General features: G+C 40.2%; 1 protein-coding gene across 5 annotated transcripts in view; it reads right to left on the bottom strand.

Moving 5' to 3' along the window:
• Positions 1 to 24,908, bottom strand: part of KCNC2 (potassium voltage-gated channel subfamily C member 2) — a 171,248-nt gene extending 146,340 nt beyond the window's left edge. For 3 of the 5 annotated variants that reach the window (XM_081127688.1, XM_081127686.1, XM_081127687.1), the window contains exons 1-2: positions 24,249 to 24,748; positions 22,442 to 23,147 (exon numbers count right to left, since the gene is read on the bottom strand). In XM_081127688.1, coding sequence (XP_080983814.1) covers positions 22,442 to 23,128 — 687 coding nt within the window. In that variant the 5' untranslated portion in view covers positions 23,129 to 23,147; positions 24,249 to 24,748. Of the gene's footprint in view, positions 1 to 22,441; positions 23,148 to 24,248 lie in introns of all 5 variants that reach the window. The other 2 variants (XM_081127689.1, XM_081127690.1) reach the window with 2 other exon arrangements.
• Between the last annotated feature and the right edge of the window lie 242 nt (positions 24,909 to 25,150).

The raw sequence follows: 25,150 nt of genomic DNA, 5'->3' as shown, positions 1-25,150 counted from the left end.
GTCTTGAATGGTGGCCAAACTCAAAGACACACAGACCTGAGCTAAATCCTCATTTCACGAAATTGGTGTCTTCCCACCCAGTCCTGTGGTTTCATTTAGGTACATGAATCACCAGTGTCATTTTCCTCTCATGAGCCATTTTAACACCTTTACTATAATTCATGACTCCACAGCAATGACTTCAAAAACACACAAATGAAAATGCAGATAAGCAATAATACGATCTCCTCCTTTTAAAAAGTGTGCTAAGGACGGTATTTTACAAAAAATATTCCATAAAACTGGTTGCTGTTGTAAAAAGAATTGGATGATAGCAATTTTCCTTTTTGTTTTCAATGGGATTTCTCAGAGGCTTAATACACCATGTGCGCTGTGAATCAATACGTGGAGGTAGCGTGTGACTCATTTCTCAAATAGACTTTGTTTTTTATGATGCAGCGTCTCAAAGGACTTGTGTACACCAAAGAACACACTTTTGCTTGGGGAGCTTTTGCCCTTAGCATGACATTGTGTTTGCTTAAACATTTTTAGAGGTCCTCTGTTGGAACTGATTTCAACAGACCGTTTATGCAACGCTGGGAAATCAGTCGGACTGAATGAGAGTCATAGGACGCGCTCTTTTGTCCCGACCTCCTCCTTTGTCCTCACATCCTCAGCTGCACCCTTCACCTGCTCGCTTCTCACTGAATTACGGGGCTTCACGGTGAGGTGTGCGGGCACTGCTGGGAGGACAGCTGTTTGCAGAAGACACGCAATGAAGCCAAAGGGAATGGCTGTGGAACCAAACTGAAGGCAGAGGCAAAAAGCGACCTTGCCAAGAGTATATCACGGAGCAGACTGCTTCATTTAATTGCCCACTGAATATTCCCTGTCTGAAAATGCCACAATTAATAATATAAATATAAGAACCTGAGGACTACAAATGAAAATTATGAGAACTCATATTGTCAGAAGTTAAGAATGCATATACCCACATCTTTTAAAAAGATGAATTTCTATATGGTACTTACTGAGTTTTCCTCAAATAACACTGCCTTTGTGTACAATTATTGAGTAAAAATTAAAAGCCCTCTTTTCTGCAGCAGTCACACCTTTTTTGAGTAAAATAGTCTAAGAAGAGGTTATTAATGCACAGACCGAATTTGCATTAAAGCCAACAATAAGAGGGAAAAAAATACAAGGTAATTTAAAGTATGTTGGTCCAATAACATTTGAATGAAAATTATATTAAATTTTACCCCTTCTCCAGCTCTAGGGCCACAGAAATCCCCTCTGATAAGGACACCAGCATCTTTGTTGTTGTTCTGGCAGTGCTGTCACTGGGCGGCTTGAAGAGTTATCTACCTATATTTGAGCATTAACGGTTTCAAATATTAGCACTAGAGCTACAGTTGACACTGTATAGCACACCATGAATATGCTCAGTCAGAAAATCTGGGTAAGCACTAATGCTAAAACAGGGAGGAAGACTGCAAAATGAGAGCACCAAAAATTTCCTTCTGATTTCTTGTTAAAAACCAATGGAGGGTTGCCAGATTTAGCATATAAAAACACAAGAATTACTTAACTTTGAACATCAGATTTTTAGGATAAGTCTGAGTCATAATTTAGTTCACATATTTATACTAAAATCATGCATTTTGCCCAGGCGGTGTAGCTCAGAGGTTGAGCATTGACCTATGATCCAGGAGATTGAGGTTTGATTCCCCATCAGAGAACATGCCCGATTGTGAGCTTGATCCCCAGCAGGGGGCATGCAGGAGGCATCTGATCAACAACTCTCTCTCATCATTGATGTTTCTCTCTCTCTCTCCCTGCCTCTCTCTGAAATCAATAAAAATATTAAAAACAAAACAAACAAGCAAAAAAAAAGCATTTGTTGTTTCTCTGTAACTGAATGTTAAGTAGGTGTTGAATTTTATCTGGCAACCCTACAGCCATAAAAACATATAATAATGATAACACATTACAATAGCCCAGAAAATTAAGGACAGAAATTAACAACGTGCTGGAATACATGAAGAGTTCGTAAATTGAAATACATCTTGGTGGGTGGTGAAACAAAAAACAGAAAGAAAGGGAAAGAAAAAAATGAAATATGTATTGGTGAGAATAGTTAAGAATCAATGTTCATAGCAACTTGTACTCAAACTCTTGAAAAGGTGGGGAGGAACTGTAGACCAGGATTAGAGAAATCTGAAAACTCTACTGAATTTAAAAGTTATAGCTGGGGAAGGCTTTACCTCTAACTAGGAAAACCACATTACCGAAGAATCAGCCCACCAATAATCTTTTGAGGAATGGAAACTACTTAATAAGAGAGAAGAAGTCTAGTTCTGCAACAATATTTGTCCTTAGCTGTTACTCTTTTCATTCAGGACGTGGAGAGAGTTGCCAGTGTGGTCGTGTTCTCCATACCAGCAATAGAACAGTCGTCAGGGGTACTCCTGCGCCTTGTTCCTCATTGTCTGACAACCATTTCAAGGAGCCACTGAGCTAAGGGAAGAAGGAGGCTTAGAGTTGTTTCCTTCAAGAATGCATCTGTAGGTCAAAGCAATGGAAACCTTTGGAGTGTGGCATGCTAGGAGGTACACCTCTCCGCTTAAGAAATAGTCAGTTGGCCAGTCTGTCAGGAAACACATCTTTAAGTACCTACTGTGTCCCAGACCAGTATGTCCTAGGCAATGATCATTCATTAAACAAAAGGGATCTGTCTCCCTTGTGCATCTTTTTTTTTCTTAGAAAGAGAGAGAGAGAGAAACATCAATGAGAGAAACATCAATGGGTTGACTTCCACATGGGTCTGGACCACATCCCCTGGGGATCAAACCCACAACCTGGGTACAGGTGTCGAACCCAAGAACTTTTGGTGCACGAGCCCTTACTCCCACCAACAGAGCCACACAGACCAGGGCTTCCCTGTGCCTCCTGATCATTCACCACCTTCACCTAATTCAGAGAACTAGGCAATAGTAGCAGAAATGTTATTTTACTTCATTTCACTGCAGAGTACAAAAACAGTGCAGTTATGGTCAAGGCAAGACAGAAAGTTGTCTGCTATACTCCACAATCTCCTGACAAAAATACAAGTAATCTTTAAAACTCTCTACCACAGCTTCCTGGGTTTTATACCTATGATCCAATGAAAAGACACTCTCCTGTCCCCAGATACTGACATACAATAATCATTTGATAGATGCCACCAATTATTAAAGATCCTGCACATCAGCCTGCCTTAAGTTTCAAATAATAATAATAATAATAATAATAATAATAATAATATCAAAATTTGTAGACAGCTTACTTTGTTAGGTATTCTGTTGCATACATTAAATGCATTATCTCATTTAGTTTTCACATCATTTAATCCCCATAATAGCCATTTTTTGAGGAGGTTCTTTTACACATAATGAAATAGAAACTTAAAGAAGTCAATCCAAATCCAGATCTGTCTGATGCCTAGGTGTTTAGTCCTAGCCATCACAGCATGTTGCCTCTGAAAGGGAGATTATGCTAGAATACAAGTGGATCATGAGGAAATTCAGGACAATTCTGTCTTGGCTGCATTCCAACACTAGGTACAGATCCATCTCTGTAGGTGGGATGGGGAATCTTGGGAGTGGGAGAGTAACGAGAGCACTGAAGGGTAAGGTTGGAAAGAGAAGTAGAATCTGCAACAAGAGACAAGTGAAAAATCATTCTGATGTCTGAGAGTGACATTCTTCCTGTAAACTACCTCCTTCAAGTTTGCCTTAAAACATAGCTACTGATTCAACAAAACAAAAGCAAAAAAGAGAATGAAAAATTTTTTTAAAAACAGAAAAAATGAGAACTGATCTAAATGAGAAAAGAACCAGGCAATTTAATGAAAGAATATACAAAGATAAGGAACATGGTAGAAAATTAAAATATGTAAAATATATTAAATATATTAAAATTAAAATATATTCTTTTGAATATACTGCAAAAAATTGAGATAACCATAACTGTAAACTACCTTAGGAATTTTTCAAGAATGCAAAATAAGGGAAAACACAAAAGTGATGAAATATAACAAATAAAATAGAGAAAGGGAGAGTGAACCTATAAATATAGGTAGATTTGTTTAAAAAGAAAAAAAAATGTGAAAACAGAAGCTTCATATGGCTCATGACGTCCTCCTTGATTGCTCCCTCTTTCCATCGCTCCTCCCTGGCCCTCCACCCCCTTGTCACACACATCTTCTTTCAGTTCTTCCTTTCCATTTGCTCCCTTATCTCTAGTAGGCCTTTCATCCTGTTAAGTTTCTATTTCTTAAATACTTGTTTCTCTCTTTTGGCTAAATCACAATCTTTCTTTATATTTTAGCTCATGTCTTTCTTGGGGCTAAGATCTGCTTAGGTTTCCTGCCTGAGTTTACAACACATAGGACTTTCCCTATCCTCTTTTTCTTCTACATTTTATTATTTCTAAATATCAGACAGAAAACTGCAAACTTTAGTAAACAAGATCATGTATCAAAAAATTCTATACTGAGCCAAGAGAACTATTGTATGTGAATGCAACTGAAAGATATCCTCAGATATATGAAGACCCACAAAAATAAATCATACTCAAGTCATTCCTGAAAAATACATTTTAAAATATACAGCATATCTGAAAGATGTTTTTCCAGATTAACTCAAGAGTAAGAAAGTAATGACAGGAAAGGGATAATGGTAATTTGTTAAACAGGTACAAATATGTCTTTAAATTATGACCATAAATATGGTTGTAAATTATATACATATAACAAAAGTAAAAGAGATAAGATGTATACTAGTCATAACTATCAGAAATTATAAAGTGAGTTCGGTCGGGCGTGGCTCAGTGGTTGAGCATCGACCTAGGATCCAGGTGATCAAGGTTTGATTCCGGGTCAGGGCACATGCCCTGGTTGCAGGCTCGATCCCCAGTAGGGGGCGTGCAGGAGGCAGCTGATCAATGACTCTCTCATCATTGATGTTTCTCTCTCTCTCTCCCTCTCCTTTCCTCTCTCTGAAATCAATAAAGATATATTTTTTTAAAAAAACTTATAAAGTGAATTATCATTTACCAAAGGGCATATCCACAAAACCTAAAACAATATACTGAAGTACTATTTCCATCAATAAAGATTCAATAAGAGCCCGGCCGGGCGTGGCTCAGTGGTTGAGCATCGACCTGGGATCCAAGTGATCGGGGTTCGATTCCCGGTCAGGGCACATGCCTGGGTTGTGGGCTCGATCAATTACTCTCTCATCATTGATGTTTCTATCTCGCTCTCCCTCTCCTTTCCTCTCTCTGAAATCAATAAAGGTATATTAAAAAAAAAAAAAAAGATTCAATAAGATAACCATACGTGATTAATTAATACACTAAAAGCTGTAGCTTTTTCATACATCATCAGTAACTAGTTAAAATATAATGGAGAGCAAGACAGATACTATTCACAATGCCAACTAAATATAAAATAAGTAGTAATAACATTTGAAAGAAACATGTAGGACATATATAAGAAGTAAACAGTGAAATTATTTTTTTGAGATCTAAACCAGATTTGAGTGAAATGAATGATACAGTGTTCCTGATTACAAAGATTAAATATTAGATTAAAAAAATTCTCTATACCTTATGATTAGAATTATCTTAGAGAAAATAAAAATGAAATAATTATACTCAATTTTTAAGTCTTTGGGAGATAAAATGGAATCTAAAGAACAAAATAAACTGACAAACAAAATAGAAACAGAGGCATGGATACATGGAACAGTTTCACAGCTGTGGGGGGGAGAGGAGAGGGGACTGGATGAAAGAAGGTGAAGGGATTAGCCAAAGAACATATATGCATCACCCATAGACACAGACAATGGTGAGGTGATGGCCAGAGGGAAGGCGGTTGGGGGCTGGGTGGCAGGAGGCAAGGGGTGGGAGGAAATGGGGACATCTGTAATAGTGTCAACAATAAAAATAAAGAAAAATAAATAAATGAATAAGGCTGTTTTCTTCTTTGATACATTCTATACCTCCCCAATTTATCATAATATAAACATTTACTTTTATTATTTAAGAACACTTTTTATTTTAAAAACAAATAAACTATAATGACCATCTTAAATATATCAACTTGTTCTAATATTACAATATTTTATAATTTTTATTTTATCTCCAATTTTTTTTCTAAAATAATACAGTTTCACATGATCTCTACAATGTATGTAATATGTTTGTATAAATGAAGGCTTTTCTCATTCCTTTTATTTGTATACATATTTCATTAAATGTCTTTCTCAGTCATTCTATTAGTCACCTCTCAGAGGGAATATCTGGACATAATTAGGTTTTAAATGTGCTGATCTTATTGCTGCATTGGTTTGATAAAGTGCATTCTAGATAGCATGGGGGGAAATTCACCTTGGGGTATTTATATTTTATAAAGTGAAATGAGATAACAATACTGTGATGAATAGGAATCTTTTCTTTCCCTGCTCTCCTTGTCTAATTTCCTTGCTGCTGCAACACTCATTCTTCAGCATCTTTTCTTAGGACACAGCATCCTTCAGTGAAGGCCTTGTTTCCATGTAATTAACAAGACAATCAGCGCCATCTATTATCGTCAGCCAGATGCTTCGCTACATAATAGGGACTAGGCATTTGGTCCCACTGGCAATGTCTCTACATAAAAAATTAAGGCACATTAATATGTAAACATTATTTCAACTTAATGCTGTTACTTTATTTGGGGACTTTAAGTACCACAAACATCTGTTAAACTATCAAAGTTCATGTTCTTACAAATGTATTCTCAGTGGGCAGTTGACAAATTAAAGTATCACTGTTCTTCAAGTGATAATTTCCTAGCATTCTGTATTAATGTTAGTCTAACAAGCATCTTATAATAATGATAAAATCACACACTATATATAGGCTTTGAATTTCTCCAATAGAATTATATAATGGGGCTCAGAATAGATAAAAAGGTAAAGAAGGGCTCAAAGAAAGTAGGAAGAAACATGGGCTTTGTAGGGAAGAACCACAGGAGACGGCATTTTTTGGAACTGGTCCAATGCTTCCCAAAGTGATCCAGAATCCAGAACAGCCAAACTCAGAGGCAGCAGGCCATGGTGCAACTTCCTGGGGTTCCCCTACTTCCTACAGAATTTGCCCCCAGGATACAGCCAGTAAGATCAGCTTTCTAAATTAAGTAGAGAATCAAAAGGAAGGCAGTTCCTAAATAGATGTGTTGGTGTGACAGAGGAAAGTGAAATGAGCTTCTTACCACCTCAGATCTCCTCAAAGGGCACTAAAAAGAAAAAAAGAAAAAGATGAGGGAAAGGTTGCTGGTCATTAACTGAAATACACTGAGGTCCTGTCTCCAAATGAAGCTTCCTTTCTTGGACATCAAGAGTGTTCCCGGTTTGCCCACCTGCAGCTACCCACCCACCCTGAAGGGAATCCTGTCTTTCTGCATGATCCTGACTATCTACCTACATAACATTGCAATCACGCCCATCATCTTTCAAAGGAAAAGATATCTGAAGAAAATCAGTAGTAAAAATAGAAAAAATATCCATAAAGGAACCAGAGTTAATACCAGAAATGAAAAAGAACTTTAAAAATTGCCTAACTAGTATCTTCAGAAAGACACATGAAGACGCTGCATCCATTAAATGAGAACACTGATATCAAAAAGGAGAAATCAGAAAATAAAAAATGTATTGGATATTACTAACATGTTGCCAAAAGGGAAAAGTCAACGTGCTAGGTTGAACAGTACCTCCCCCAAACTCCATGACAACCTCAAACTTCAAAATGTGACCTATTTTGAACTAGAGTCCTTGCAGAGGTAATTAGCTAAATATATCCTAAGAATCCTGAAACTCTAATCAGAAAGAATATATGCACCCCTGTGTTCATAGCAGTGCAGTTTATAATCGCTAAGATCTGGAAACAGCCCAAGTGCCCATCAGTAGATGAGTGGGTAAAACAGCTGTGGGACATTTACACCATGGAATACTACGCAGCTGTAAAGAAGGATCTCATACCCTTTGGGACAGTATGGATGGACCTCAAGAATATTATTATGCTAAGTGAAATAAGCCAGGCAGAGAAAGACAAATATCACATGATCTCACTCATATGTGGAATCTAAGGAACATAATAAATTGATGAACAAAATAGATTCAGTAACATAGAAGCATGGAACAGACTGATGAATCTCAGAGGGAAGCTGGGGGTAGGTGGGTGGGTGGGGAGAGATTAACCAAACTCATGGACACAGACAATTGTGTGGTGGAGGCCCGGGGCAGGGAGTGGGTGCGGGGTGGAGGGGGGTCAATGGGTATAAAGGGGAACATCTGTAATATTTTGAATAAAAAAAATTTAAAAAGATGTTGTTACACTAGATTATTATGGGCTATAACCCAACCACTGGTGTCTTTATAAGAAGAGAAAACTGAGACACAATGACACACAGGGAAGATTAGCATGTGAAAACCGAGGCAGAGATTGGGGTGACGCATCTACAAGCCAAGAAACACCGAAGATGGCCAGCAACCACCAGAAGCTGGGAGAAAGCCACAGAACAGATTCTCCCTCAGAACCTCCAAAGGAAACCAACCCTGACACCTGGATATCACACTTTTAGCCTCCGGGACTGTAAGAGAATAAATTTCTGTTGTTTCAAGACATCCAGGGTAAGGTAATTTGTTCCAGCAGCTCTGGGGAACTACTACAGTCAGGTAAGTGCTATATTACTGTCTACAAAGTGATACGGAAACTCAGAGAAGGAAACTAACTGCTTTTGAGAGAACATCGAAGGTGTCAAGTAAGACTTGATAATTATATACAGTATTGAAAGATGACTGAATCAACCTGTTAAATCCAGGAGAGGTGTGTCCCATGCTGTGATAACAGTGCATGTAAATGTACAACTATGTGAACACACCATTCATATTCAGGAACGGCTGAAACGTGGCCTGACTTCGGCAGCATTTTTACTAGTGGAGTTTAAGAGGTACTGTTAGGAGCATAGGTGGTGGGCAGGTTTGGGGGAACCAGGCTAGGGAAAAGTATCTTAATGTGTAGCAGCCAGACGGAAAGAGATGAGATTTCAAGGAAGAAAACGACATGGTACATTTATGCTTTAGAAGGAATTAAATCGCCGTGGATCTGAAGTCATCATCTTCTTCCCGGTTTAACTCCTGGGATGCCTGTTTTCATGTTTTATTCCTCCCCCACTACCTTTGCTCTTGCCTGAACTTTTATCTACAGGAAATATGTATTGATTTAAAGGAATTTTCTAAAGAGTGTTTAGAGCCATAGACTCTTAGAATTTTTTCAATTTAAATTGAAAGATCCATTCAATTTAAGCGTCTAGCTTTGGAGTCCACATGAGCTACTACATCGAATAGTCCGTTCCACAGAAGTTATACAAAAATTAATATTATTTCCTTGGGCTTTAAATGAAAACAATAACAATGCAAAGCTGGCGTTTCTTGTGGAGAAGACTTCTTATCCCTCACCACCTTTTCATGGTGGTGAATTACTGTAACCAAGAAATTTAGGGGGTATATTTTGCATCTAATTTTATAATGATAAAATTTATGAAATTGCTATCTATGAACTAGAAATATAAAAGAAAAATCACAAAACATAATACAAAATATTACACTGTTAAATCCCATGAGAAATAACTACTAATAAACCAGGTTCTCAAATCATATAATCGCTGAATCTTGAATTAGAAAAAAAGGTATAAAGGTTTTCCTGTCCCATTGAGCAAACAGAAACCAGGGGAATATTCTTGACTTTTCTTTCTGCTTCTTTCACTGCACCTAATCAATCAACAATTCCATTTTATGTAACTATGTCCATTTTACTTCATCCCTCTGGCCACTGTCTTAATGCAGGTCACCAGAATCTCTAACATGTGTGAAAATTAATAAAGGGAAACTTCACTAAAATGGAACAGGGAGGCTAGAGGGGAAAGCTCTCACACTCAATGTCAAATACAGGAGGAATTGTCAATTACAGACCACAACAGAAAGATCACTCCTTGACAGCAAAGAATCATCAGCGACAGGCCCCAACAGGAAAAGATGTACATTGCATCTCCTACAAGAAATCGAGGACCCAGCAACTCAGCCAATGAGAAACCGGCATCTCCCTGATCTCTTGCTTTTCTCCCCCAACTTCCTCCTTTTACTCCATAAAATAACCTTCTTCTCTTTTGTTGAACTTACCTATGGCTTGCTTATCCTGAGTTGCAATCCTTTGCTATTCCCGAATAAACCCGTTTTCTGTTGGTAAAATAACTGACTTTTATTTTTAAGGTCAACACATGCTAAACTGTAGTCCTCCTGACAAACTTGTACTCATTCTCCCAGCCCAATCCTCGCTTTAAGTAAAAAAAGACTCAGAATATTCCCAATTATAAATCTGAGTGCCATTGTTCTGATTAAAATCCTTCAAAAGCTCTCAATCCAGTCTTAGCTTCTGTCTCCACATCTTAGCTCCACATCTCCCCATCCCTCCCAGTGCTGCAGCTGTACTCGATTACTTGCAGTATGTTGCACGGGCCATGCTTTCCTTCCCTTTTAGGACTGTGTTTAGGCTTTTCCCTCCATCTCAAAAGTCTGGCTATTTCCTCTTCATCCTCTGGTACCAGCAGTGACATATTTCCCCCAGGTAGTTTTTTCTGACTTTGGAAAGACTATGTTAACCTCCAAAGCACCCTGTGCTTACTTCTACTGGAGATCTCATGACACTGCACTGTTTCCCTCTTATTCCTCTCTTCCAGGAGATCACAAACTTCTTAAAGGCAGGAGTTATGCCTTGACCTTGCCACTTGCAAAATGCCTGGTATATAATACGTGCATATTAGAAATTGTTCTAATTAATCATTATTTATTCATGCGGTGTAGAATTACTTTTACAAATTTTCCAACAGTTACCCAGTAGTCACAGGAAAAACCTCAGGGAGAGACTTTACTTTTTCATGAACCTTCTAAATGCTAGAAAGCTTCCTTAAGGTAGCCTAGTGTAACTACACCATCTTCTGAAATAACTAATGCTTGCCCTAAGGGGGGATGATGATGATGATGATGATGAGACATTACAGAACCAGGCACTACGCTGGATTCTTCACATGAATATGCTCAGTCCACTCTCATAACAATTCTTTGAATCAGATACTATTAATACCTCCCCAGTCCAGATGAAAAGAAGGAGGTATAGAGAAGCAACTTGGTGAAAGTTATACAACAAGCAAGTGGTGGAACAGAATTAAAACCCGGCCAACTCAGTGCAGCCCTTAGCATTACTTCACTTCCACCTCCAAGCCAACTGTTAGGCAGGCAGCCAGTCTTTCATTTCTTAGACCCTAAAAATATTTGGAGCTAAAAAATAATAATAAATAAATTTTAAAACTAAAAACCTAGTTAACTTTGTTTTAAATGGTTCCCAAGTTCATCTCTCCATGGAACTCCTTTAAGGGGCGATACCTATTTGCACCGTGAAGAACTGTAGATCTATAAAATGCATTTTGGGAAATGCTGATCTAAACGTGATTATTCTCCTAGTTCGTCATCGTTAAATAGTATTTGCTTTTGGAGCAGCCACATCTCAGCACTAACATGTACTGGCGCAGTAACCAACTACAACCCCAAAGATGTTCACTTGATCTGAATCTTAATCAAATCCTAGTGAATTAGACTCTTTGGAGTGAGAGACCTGGGAATTGAAATTTTTAGTCATCATACTGTTATTCCTAGGCACATCTGAGTTTCAGAGCCACTATTTTTGAATAAACTGAAATAATAGTGTTCAGTCCTGCCCTGGGCTGAGCATCCTACATCTCATTAGGGAATCTCACTTATAAACCCAGAGGTTTCTTCATTCTCAGCTTCAGTCCTCCCTACCTCTCAAGTCTGTTCTTCTGCCTTCTGATCCTTTTATTAGCCCGTATTGCATGGCATGGTTTTCTCTGTCAGTCTTCTATGTTTGCACACTTCTCGGTTGGCCTTCCCCTTGATTGCTGGAAAACACTTATCTTTTGGGAGTTGACTCAAATGTCATCTTCTCTGTATAGGAGAGTGGGTTCCTCCCTAGTCTGTGTGTCCGCTCTGTACCAATATCTCACCATAGCGTTTAATGCATTCTACTATAACTATGGATGTACAGTTCTTTTCCAACAGAATTCAAGTGTCTTGATGGTAAATGCCAAATTTTAATCCTTCTTGCCTGCTCAATACTAATGTAGTCCTGGTCAATAGTTGAAGCTCAATAACTATTAGTTGAGGGATTCCAAGCCATTTAAAAGCCTTTATGTTTGATGCTTGGTTATCTTCCAGCTTCTTTAGCTAAGAAAGAAATACACTAATGCCTGGTGACAACACATAGCAACCCATCAATGCAAGCCACAGTGGAGGAAACACACAAGGCTGTTGATAAGCCTAGCGCTGAAGCACAAAGTCAAGTACTCTGATGACTACACTTAATTCTAGAAAACAACTGTTACCAAGAAGCCACCTAAGACAGGAAAATTAGAGGTGAGTTAAATCAATGATTAACAAATAAAAACAGATTTTTAAAACGATCACTAAATTTAAAAAAACTAAAGAGCTAATAGCATGCACAACTAAAAATTGTGCAATGGACTCATAGGAGAAATTGAAATAATTCAATAGCCCTATTTTGACACTAAGATGAATCAATTTTGAATGTCATTGTAGCCTATTGGTGCATTAAAATGTTCGATTTCATTTATTTGCTTGAATTCTGTATTTCTAACATTGTACTCTAAATATCAAAGCATGGTCAACACCATTAAGAACCTAGGAATTAAGCGTCAGCTCACAAATGTTTACCCATGATGATACAAACATGATAATTGTTCAACTTGATGCACCCACTAATCATTTTATAGGACTGAGAAAGGTGTGTTCAGGCCTGGTAGATAATAAATTTTCAATGGCTTAAAAAAGAAAAAGACTACCTGCTACTTTAGATTCTGTTTGCATAGAAAAGTACCAGTTAAGGCTCTATTCTGTCCATTTCTTACCCAATTTACATGAAAGGCAGGTTTCATTAAGAATATTTTAATTAACTTTCATAATTGCCTTCTCATTGCCCAGCCCAAGAGAGAAACAAGACAATTTAAAAATAAATCAAACTATAATAACTGTATTGTTCTATTTCCCTAAGTATTAATTTTACCCAAATTAATGTCAAAATAGTGAGAATGCTTATTTTTTCTATGATTACTTTGTTATTGTTTCCAATTTAATTATTATACAGTAATCAGTTTTAGCAAATAGCATTTTATCCTAAATCAATAAACATATATAAACCAAAGTAAGCAACCTCATATCTGAATTTCTGTTGTACAACTTGCAAACACAGACACAAATTTTACTTAAATTCTGAACAATGTCTGGCTCTTTCATCAAACCCAATCTAACAAACTACTCAACAGATAACTTTATGTTGGTCCAAATAGTTTTTGCTTAAAAAACTCATAATCGTGTATAAAATTTAGAATTAACAATACGGTTTGGATATAGTGAAAATATTATTTTAAATCACCTAATTTTATACTTAGAAAATCTTCTGCATTTTATCATTTAGTGAACAACTTAAAAATTATGGGCAAAGTACAAGAGAAAGTCGCTGGCCAATAGTGGCATAATTTCATCTCTCACACTCTCTCCATGGAAAAACTCAAAAGAAAATACCTTCCAGCATGGAAAGACTGACGAATCTCAGAGGGAAGCCAGGGGTGGGAGGGTGGGTGGGGAGAGAATAACCCAAAAACATACGCATATATGCAAAAGCCATGGACACAGACAATAGTGTGGTGAAGGCCTGGGGAAGGGGAAGAGATCAATGAGGGAAAAGGGGGACATTTGTAAGACTTTCAACAATAAAGATAAATTTAAAAAATAAAATTAAGCCCAGCCGGGCGTGGCTCAGTGGTTGAGCATCCAGGAGATCGGGGTTCAATTCCCGGTCAGACCACATGCCCCAGTTGCGGGCTGCAGCCGATCAATGACTCTCTCATCATTGATGTTTCTACCTCTCTCTCTCCCTCTCCCTTCCTCTCTCTGAAATCAATAAAGATATATTTAAGAAATAAAATAAAATTAATAAAATTAAACCAAAAAATATATATATCTTTCACGGATGAGACTAAATCAGAGAACAACTGCCAAGAATGACTATATCTTGACCTTTGCTCCCGTTTTTAAACATGTCAACAATGTTGTCAGATACACAAAGGATGGCAAAGCTCTAAGATCTGACAGCAAACCCACCTGGGTCTTCAAACAGAAAATGAAAAAGACACTACTGGATTGTCTGCATAGGATTTTCTTAATAGATGGAACACTGAGGAAATGTCAGAATACACAGATGTCATTATTACCAACTGTCAGAAGAAAAGAGCAGTCGAGGGACTGTAGCAATTATGGAGTTCTTTTTCTTCCGATATTGCCAGCAACACTTTGGCCCAAGTTCTTCTGTTTGATTCCTATAAAATGCATTCTCTCAAACATCCCTAAATTATAATGTCGCTTTGCATTGCATCACAGTGCAGTAAACACAAACTTTGGCCAACCATCCATTAAAGAAAGGTTCAAGGAAAAGTTTTTCTGCCCTGTATTTCTGACCTCACAACAGCATCCCATCTCATTTGCAGATCTTATCAACAGTTCTAAACATCTTTCACTCCTCTAATTCACTAGTTATCCCTGTGTAAACCCGCCCTGATCACGTTAACAGATGTGAGAAAAAAATGCTCTATAAAACACATCGACCATCATCAGTAGGTTGAACCAGAGTTGCATTTACAAATTCCAAACACTGTAAATCAAACAAGAGTCGAAAAACATATTACAAAAGACACACACACACACACACACACACAACGGGATAAAGGGGAATATAGATATTATTTCTTAATTATCTAAATCTCTTCCTGAAGCCCATCATACATGGCTCAGTTCGGCAGCTAAGGCTTCTGTAAATCTTCTCATGGAGATTGTGAACCGAAGGAAAAAATAGGAGGTAAGTGCACAGGCAGGTTAGCTTTGAGGTTTTAAAGGTAGCAGGGCAGTAAGATGTGGAACCGGCAGAGAAGGCAGCAATGGAAGGCTGCGTCTGCAGAGGGACCTGGAAATAAAGCGAATCCCCGAAACAGTGACAATCCCCTGCTGCTGTTGAACAACAGAGCATGGAAGGGGGCAGGCCTTACTCTAACTATCCCTGACATCCTCGCTGCTTCCCAGGGCTACAATTTGTGCATCTAATGTTAAAAACAGTCCAGTCTAGGCTATCAAGATTGAACGGGAAGAGCATCAAAAATCAGATCTAAATTCTAGTCCTGCCGCTGTCACTAACTAGCCATAGCTATAAAAAACGCAGCTGCCTTTTTCGACCAAACTTCAATTTGTGAATTGAGGCCATTGTGCCAGATGATGGTCAGTTTCCTTCCAACTCTATGTCTCCTGAACACCAGAAGTCTGTCGTATGTATCAGTCACCAATCCTATTAAAATAATATATATTTTGAATACATGTAATGCACATTCATGTCTACACACACAAATGTTCTCGATCAAAACTTTAAACCATATCCCTACGTCTCTTCCATTTTTTTACCCATATAAAAATTTTATAAATATATCCCTTGAGTATCTCTCTATGTTATGACAGTGAATATATCTTCTTTTTATGTAAATATGTATATCTTGAAACAGAAAAATGATTTTCTCAAGAGAAACATGGAGCACTACATAATATATATGTATATTTATCTTGAAATATTATGCATTGAGTATATTAAAATATGAACTGTGCTAGACAGCATTATATTCTCCATGTTTATTCTGACAGAGTGGGTTATGAAAGAGCTAGAACTGAGTAGTTTGACACTATTTTGTAAACACTTAAATGTGTCAGGCATATCTGTAAATCTTCAAGTGAGTAAGATTTTCCCATCTATATAAGATACAGGAAGGGGGAAAGAATGGTGTCTTCGACAAGGCACTTTTCAAATGGAAATAAACTGAAATTTTCTAATCAGTTATCCTTGTGCGTAAATGGATTTACACCTGCACTGAATCTTAGACTTAGGAAATGACAGAGCCGATCATCTTTATGGGTTTCATGACCGAGCCACAGCAAAAGATTTCCTGAGATCAAATATGGGTTGAGAGAAAGCAGTTTTCAATGGAAACAGGAAGCTAGGAGCTAACCTGTTTCTATGGTAACCAGAGCAGCAGCTACCCAACAGCTGTAGGGGGAAAAAAGGGCAGAAAGTTATAAATGCAAATAATGAACAAACAAGACTGATGCTGGTTTATCTTATCAGTGTGCTGTTCCTTACAGCACAATCAAAATTGGTGCAGACGTGTTGTGTCTGCACCACCAACCCCAGGGATCTTTTTCTACCAAACCTCAAAATGTTGGAGCTGGAAAGAAGTTTAGCTACTGTCTGGTCCAATGTGTCATCCCCATTATTTTTTTCAGGATAAAGCAAAGAAAATCAAGACTCAGAAAGATGAAGTGAATTCTCCAAAGTCTACACATCCAGTGGTAAAATCAGGGTTAATGCAGAGGTCTCATAAATCCCAGTCCAGGCATTTTTCCAGTGCTGTTTCCATATATTCTCTACTCCTGATCTCTTCTACTTCCAATACCCACACTTTAGTCACTTTCTGTAAAAATATTGACTGCAGGGTATTACAATTAATTACCACTTTTTTCACCTATAAAAGAAGTAAAAAGCAGTGCTATTCTCATTTAAAAAAAAATCTTGGACCTGGCCCGGTAGCTCAGTTGATTAAAGCACTGTCCTGATACACCAATGATGTGGGTTTGATCCCCAGTCAGGGCACATACAAGAAACCACCAAGGAATGTATCAGTAAGTGGAACAACAAACTACTGATCTCTCTCTGTCTCCTTCCCTCCCTCTCTCTTCCTCTCTCTCTCTCAAATCAATAATTTTTTTTAAAAAATCTTGACTAAAGATTTTAGAAAGAAAGAAAGCCCTTCATACTTCAAGCAGAATTGAATTAAGTTTCTATAATATATTGATGATTACTGTTTAGACTACGTTGCCACTATATATTTCCCTCTGGAGACGGGTGTTGATTTTTCAGTCCTTTAATGCCCTTTACTATTTCACTTAGACATCTTTTTAAAGGTTACCATAATAAAAAGGATATATGACTCAGAAGTTCAAAAAATATGAGACCTGAAAACTACATTTACTTTCTTTGGAGTAGTAAATATAAATGTTGATGACATACATTTTCAAATGGGAAAGGCCAGCCTGCATTTTTATATAAACCCACACATCTTGTTTTCAGTTGCTCTGAGAATGTGCTTCTTGACAGAGAAATTTCCTTGACTCTTACTTAGTTTTGTCAGCTCAAGCCTATAAATGAGCTCTTAGAAAAATATTACCCAAAAAATCATACCTAATCTGTCCAACTACATTCACCTTGGCATGCCTAAAGCCCAACCTAATGCTCAGATCATCTAGTTTGTGATCAAAAATACTCCTGAAAATACAATTGACTATTGAAGTTACTTGGTTCTTTTAACGATGTATTGAATTAGGTAATCTCTGGTGCTATCCAATGCTGACAATATAAGTATATATTCTGTGAACTTTAAAACAGTGGCCTGGAAAAGGTCAAAAGACACTTAGATGCTTACATGGCAAATGTAAACACACCAGACTGTTACAGCAGATTCTTTTCAGGGTTCTGAAGGTTGGGTTTGCATTGTTATATGGTTGGCCATGACTTTTCATTAATATGCAAGGGATGAAGACACTTGAACCACACCCCCAAAAATCCAGTTGTTTGCCATTAGTACAGCCTTCATCATCTTCTCTAATAATATTATGAAGAGGCAGTTTATAAGTCACTTTGAAGGCAGAACAATCGAGATTAAAACAGCCTAACATTTTCATAATAAAATAAAGAGTAACAATACCTTAAAACCATCATTTCTAAATAGATGTGTCAGGCAATATTTTCATGTGAGCTTTTTTGAGGAAAACTTTTTAATATCTCCAGGATTTTATTCACTGTTATTTTGTTGTATTTTTTTAAATTCAATAGATAATGTCTTTAGGAAATGTTTTATTATAAATATAGTGCTGAGCTTATTGAGGGCCAAGGACTATATCTTCTCCATGCATTCCCAGCACCTTGCATAGCTTTTGGTCTAGAGTGACTGTATAACCAATACTCACTGAATAAATAAATGTTCTAAAAATTTTAATAACTGACAATATTTTATGAACAAGGCATATTTAGCCATTAATTCTTTTAACTGGGGGAATGTTTACGAAACAAGAAATAATATATTTTCCTTCTTTAATCTTAATTTTTGACTCAAATTTTCCCTACCTTATTATATTTTTAATTAAATGTTACATTTAGAGGTCACAAATATTTACAGTATGTAGGTCATTTCCCTTCTGTTTTTTTGTTTTGCTCTGTTGTGGTTTGAGGAAGAGGGGGAAAAAGGGCCCGTAAAAAGTAAATGAAATACATGCAATTCTGAATCCAATTCCAGAGCTTGAAAATTAATCTTAGTGGTTTTAAGGACTAAAATTGTGGAAATAAAATAATTTAAAATGCTAATAAAGTGAGTATTTTCACAATCAAAAAAATTACGTTCACTATCCTAATCCATGTCTATAGTTCAGGATGATCTGCACATAATGGTTATTACCCAAGGTCTGGAGAACAAGCATGAGATGATCTAGACCCCCACCAAAAAACCAACATCTTAATGCAATCCCACAGCAGTTCATTTGTGTGTGTTTTTTCTAAAATGTCCTTTCAAAGTAAAAAGTGGCCTATCAAGTAATCAAAGATCATGTTGCCAAAGGAGAGCCACACTCTAAAACAGAACCCAATTTGATAATCACCTTCCACCTCCCCCCACAAAAAAAGTGAAAAGAGGAAGAAGGAGAAACTTGCAGCTGCTCTCAGCTCTTTAATACAGGGAACAAATTGTGTAAAATATTTTTGATTCTAGTATTCTGCCTATGTATTATCTTTTTAAAACCTGTAACAATCTAGACATTCTATCAAAGAATTTCTTCCTGGTTTCTTTCCACTTACCTATGATATAATGTCTTCAGAGGAAAGTACATAAAGCTTTGTTTCCTTCTAAAAGCTTAGATATTACATTGAAAATACACAGTACATAACATTTTCACAAGTGCAACTATGCATCCTAGCTTTTCACTATTTGTAAATATTGCTCAATAGCAGCAATAGAATAATCTCTCTCAATCTCATTTTCTCCACAAAAGATCTCCATGACAACTTATTTTTGATTTTTTATAAATTTCTATTTTTGAATACTATTCTTAAGGATAAGACTTCATAAGCATAAAATATAAACTCATTTACCAAATTATCTTGAACAATTTAGACCTCTTAAATATGTACTTAAATCATAAATTAAAAGCAATACAGAGGAAATGCCAACCAAAAAAAAATACAATGCTGTAAAATTCAATTAATTATCCAGTTCTTATTAGTATTGTTTCAGTCGGCCAGTTCAATCAAAACAGTTAGAAATAAAACACATCTATTATATAACTGAGCTAATCTCTTCAATATTGGAAAGGATAAAAAAATGATGAAACAGGTATGACAAATTGAAAAAAGAATTCAGACAGTTAAATTGTTCATCTCAAATATATCAATAAAAAATGAACTAATATTTTAAAAAAATGAGCGTTCACAAAAGTTAAATACTTAACTTCTATTAAAAATGAGACTTGTGGCAGTAAGAACACAGCTGAAACAAATCACCTGATAATTGATATATGTCTCCTAGAATCATGTCCGTAAAAAATGTAATTTCATCCAGTGGTCTTCCAATGTAATTCTATTTATCAATCTAGTCAGATAACATTAAGTCAGTCCATCACCTGAACTAAAAGTGTTCATAACTCATTTAAATAGAATGGTGGGTGACTTCTGATTACTCTTTTTTAGGCAACCCTAGTAATTTGAAAAGGGATTTTCTTAAAGACAAGTCTAACAAATGTTAGCCAATCTGAAAGAAAGCAAAAAGTTACCTATCAACTGGTGAATAAAAATGGAAGTTCAAACAGGGCTCATTTAAAGAAGTTAATTTCAATCCCGTATTTTTACTCAAATGCTGGGTGGTGCAGGGCAAAATCTCTACCAGCCAAAGTCCAGGAATACATATATTTTAAAAAGCCACAGATGGCCTTTCAGAGTTAGAATGCTAGTGAATGTCTTATGCTGCATTAACTCTCAAGAGCAACATGATCTGCGGAGATTTCACAAACCAGTCAGTTATAATCAGTGGTTGTGGTGGAAAGGGCCTGGGGAGGATGTCATGAGACCTCCAGATAATTTTGGCTCTGCCTCTGTTAACTTGCTGTATGACCTTGGCCATCACTTAGCATCTGCAGTCTTCATTTTCCACATCTACAAAATAAAAGGTCTTCACAATGTGATCTCAAAGAAATTTCCCATGCGTACGATTCCGTTTCTAATGGCTCTCTGACTTTGTGTTAATCTCTAATCTGTGTTCTTTCCTCACCTAAAATGGATGCAAGCCTAATTCTTAATAACATAATGAAACCTTAGTAAAGTTTTTAAAAAACTATTTTCAGTTTAATAGTCTACACTTTAACCAATAATCAATTGAATCAATTTCCATAACAATAATAAAAATTGAACACGTTCTTATTCAGTTTTTGCTATGTAATCTGTCCTACAATAAAACGTATTATATGATCATGAGGAAAAGAAAAGAAACATATTCTTTCTTTTTTTATAGCACACGATCTGGAAAAAATATCACATGATATGTCTGAAAACAAATTCAGGTTATCATTTTAGCTACCAAGTGGAAAGAACATTATGGCACTCCATGGGGGGGAGGGGGAATGCTATGGTCATGAGTGAGTGATTTAATTTAAATAAATATGTACTTTTTTTTCTGAATGTCAACTTTTGTTAAATTTATAGAATGGTCTTAAAAGTAAGATTTCAGAGTTGAAGTTTTGAATTTGATATTCAAATATGAAAATGCAAAACTACTACGATTTATGTATGCATTTAAATTCCAGATCCAATAGAGTAGCAATGCTTTAAATTATCTCTTTTATATGCTATTTCACACTGAAAACAAAACGTATCTTCAGACTTCTAAAGTGGTATCAGAAGCACATCTTCTGACAAGTTGTTTGAGAGACAGATGCACAATCTCAGAGGCAAAGAGTTCTGACATGCAAAGGCAACAATGAGAATGGAGCCAAAGTGAATCTGGGAGAATTCCCACTCTGCCCAGGGGGTATCTTTTCTGGGTGTCAGAAGCAAACCAGACACTTGCAGTTGCAAAGATTTAACAAAATACAGTACTCTGTTCTCACATATAATTAAAAACCATTCACATACTATATAATTTTTGGTTATTTATATTTCTTTTGTTTCCTTTAAACTGGAGAAACTATTATTGGTTACTTTTATAGTCCCTTCACGAGATTTTGAAGAGTTAATTGGGAATGTCAAGAACCAAATTTAAGCTGTCACTCAAGCTAGAAACTGAAAAGAAAAATTAAGGATGGGATCTCAATCTAAAGAGTAAAATAAAGTTCGCTACAATCTAAATTACCCAGACTTAGAAAATCGAATGAAACTTGGATCACCAAAGAGACTAATTCATGTTCGGCCTGTAAAAATCATAGATACAGCCCAAAGGGAGACACCAGCCTCCAAAATTCAGTGTGCAGGGGGGCTCTCTGGTCAACGCACTGGGACAAGCAATCCCAGCACTCTTGTGCCTTGGAAAGAGATTCTTTTCCCAAAATGAACCTCCTGGCACACCCTCCCCCACACCAGGCTCCAACACAGATTCCATTTCCCCTTCCTCTGTCCTCAGATTAGATGCCTAATTGCAGCCACTGCTCTGGGTGAGTCAGATGTGAAGGAGTGTCCCGCCTCACTGACAATGTCAAATCGTGATGACCAGAGGCCCGAAGAGACATCCGAGCTAAAGGAAAAGTTGGGACAAAAGAGTCAAGAAAAAACAAACAAACAAAACAAACTCAAGATGAAACATGATCCTGGTTTCAAGACAAGGTTCCAGACAGACTTGCACAGAGCAGTCCACATACGTCCGCTAGGTCCCACCTGCTAAAGTCAATCTCCGTGTGAGTTGAGGACAGGACAGAGATGGAGGGGAAGAGGAGGGGGGGGCCAGGGCCCCCGAGTTTACCTGTCCACAGGTGGGCCTTTCATCTCACCCGAGGGAACTCTGCGCCCTTCTCCCCTCCCCCACTCCCCATCCCAGAGGCCCCAGAACAGCAAGTCGGGGAGGGAGTCGGGAGAAGCTGGAGCAGCAGGAAGGGGAAGGTTCGGGCCTTACCCTGGCGGCTCTGGACGAGTAGGGGTCCTCGAAGAGGGCCCACATGCGGGGCTGCAGCCTCCTCCAGCGGCCGGACTTGCCGTCGGGGCCCCCCAGGCCCGCGGCGTCCTCGATGCCCAACCTCTTGGCCGCCAGGTCCTCGTCGTCGCCAGGGTCGCCGCCCATGAGGTCGGGGGTCTCGAAGATGTCGAGCGCCTCCTCGGCGTCGCGGTGCTGCCGGTAGGTCATCCAGCAGCAGGGCTCCACGTCCGTCTCGTCGATGCCCCAGAAGGCCAGCTCCTCCTCGAAGAGCGGCCCGCACACGTCGGCGGGGCAGTGCAGCTTGCCCGTGCGGTAGTAGTTGAGCACGTAGGCAAAGACGCCCGGGTGCCGGTCGAAGAAGAACTCGCAGCCGCCCCCGGGGTGGTCGCCGCCGCCCCGGGAACTGCAGTTGCCCGCGCCGCCCTCGAAGCAGCCGCCGGGCCCGGGGGACAGTGGGGGGGGTCGCGGCGGCGGCGGCGGCGAGCGCGGAGGGGGCGACGGCTGCAGCTGGTCGCCCGCCGCCGTCAGGCAGTCGCCCTGGGGTTCGGAGGAGGCGAGGAGGGCCAGGCGCGTACCGGGCAGGGTCTTGAGGGTGCTGCGGTAGGTTTCATGCCGGGTGCCCCCGACGTTGAGGATCACCCTCTCGTTGTTCTCGATCTTGCCCATCTCTGTGGCTCAGACATGACTGGGGGGGGGGGAGGCGAACACAGCGCCAAGTTAAAGATCTCGGCGGTCAGAGCTGCACCGTGACCCCCACTCGCACTCCCACCCCGAGTCCCGAGACGCACGGCTCGGGGATGAGCAAACGGCGAACCACCCTCCCTGGAGCATCCGCGCCCAGTCTGTTCCCCACTCAAGCCTCACACCCTTCCCAGGTGTCCAGAGACTCAAGGAGGGAGCCGTGCGAGTCTTCCTTGACCTTCCATGACACCCTTTCCCCCGCTTCACGCCTTTCTCCCTTTGCACCTTCATCTTTTCGCCCGTCCCCTTCCTCCCCTCCGTCCCCTCCCAAGCCTGACCCGCTCCCAGCCCCCGTTCCTCCCGCCCCCGCCAGGCTCTCCCCCTCCTTTCTCCCCCGTCTTGCCCTTTCCTCTCCCCCCGCCCAGGTCCCTCTCTTCCGCTCTCCTAGTGTCTCCCCCTCCCCAAGCCTGAGGCCATTCCCTCGGGCGGGGAGTTCCCTCGGCTGTTGCAACTCGGCGGCGCGGGCTGAGACCCCCCGGAGCGGCCGCAGCCCCCGGCGCGCTTGCCCTCGCTCGCCCGCGCCCAGGGCGCGCCCTTTGAGCGACCTGTTCTCGGCTCACCTCCGCTCTCCCCCGCGGACCAGGCACAAAGGCGGGGCGCAGAAGTCAGAGCCCCAAATCTCCCTGATGTTGCCTTTCACCAAGGAGCCCTCTCACCAATTTCCTGATCCAATTTCCTTCTCACCTTATTGTTGTTGTTACTAAGATTATGACTTGGGAAAGGACAAGACTAACTAGGATCCATTTCTGCGAACAGCTGTGATCAATGCATCCCACCCCATCCCCCCTTCCCAGGAAAAACAAACGCCTCGGGGATGGGGGTTGAGGGCGGCTTCCTAGGAGGGGCGAGGCCCCGGGAGAAGCCGCCGGAGGCACACCCCCTGCGCGGGGCGTCCGGGCTGCGTCCCGGTCTCCCGGCTCCCAGCCGCCTCTCCCCAGGGCTTCACCCACCCATTCCCATTGCGGAACGGGAGGGGGTGCCTGCCTGCGGGGTCAGCGTGCCCTTCCCGGCAAATCTCCCCCTTCCCCACCACGTCCCCAGATACCTTAACGAGACCGAGATAAAAGTGGTTCTGCTTTGATTCCCGCGTGGACGAGCTTCTCGGGGCAGCCGGACTGAGTCCCGACACCCAGCCCTTCTCCAACCAGAAACTACTTGTTGGCGTTTTCCGGGTTCAGGCGGCTGGGCCGCTAATCTGGGCGCTGGGGTCGCGGAGACAGCCCCCGGCGGCCGGCGGCCGCGCTCCCCGCCTTCATTGTGCGAGCGGCGGGCTCGCCCCGCGCCAGCCTCCGCGCCCCGAGTCACCATCGCGCGGGGCTGGGCAAACCATGGAGCTCGGGGCGGGTCCAGCCGGCGCTCCGCGACCCCGCGGCGCGCGGGCAGGCGGCCGGCCGGGGCTGAGCGGAGCTAGCCGGGAGGTCAGGGAGCTCACCCCCTGCAAGGTGCAGTCACCCTGCTCCCATTTCGACCTGCAGATTTGGTTTCTCCCCCGAAAGCAGCAGCTGCTGCAACTGCCCCTTCCGCACCACTCGCCATAACCGCGCCGCCGGAGCCCAGAGCTCAGGGAAGGCTGGGGGAGGGGGGGCCTGGGGAAGCTATGTTGTACCAACCAGGTCCACCTATTTTTCTTTAAGGAAACTCTCTCCCCACCCTCTCTGGAGCTTCTGCCAGCCTTATTTACACCCAGCTCTCCACACCCTTTCCCTTCCCGCTGCCCCACCCCTCCCAACAAGTGAGAGAGCAGCTAAGACCAATTGCCTTTTTATTTTCCTTAATGACTGCTGATGGGGGGGAGAGGTCTACTTACAGGTGACAAGTGAGTCTTGTTTCTAGTGTCTTATTCATGGCTCTGGCTTGCTCCTTTCAGTCAAATGTAGGTCTCCAGGCACCACATCATGGTTATATAAAACAAAAGAAGTTTTGAAAGTTTATCCCAGAAACATAATG

Source organism: Miniopterus schreibersii, assembly GCF_964146895.1.
Source record: "Miniopterus schreibersii genome assembly, chromosome: 2".
NCBI classification, from domain to species: Eukaryota; Metazoa; Chordata; class Mammalia; order Chiroptera; family Miniopteridae; genus Miniopterus; species Miniopterus schreibersii.
The sequence above is the reverse complement of the archived record's forward strand: the minus strand, read 5'-3'. Positions and strand labels throughout refer to the sequence as shown.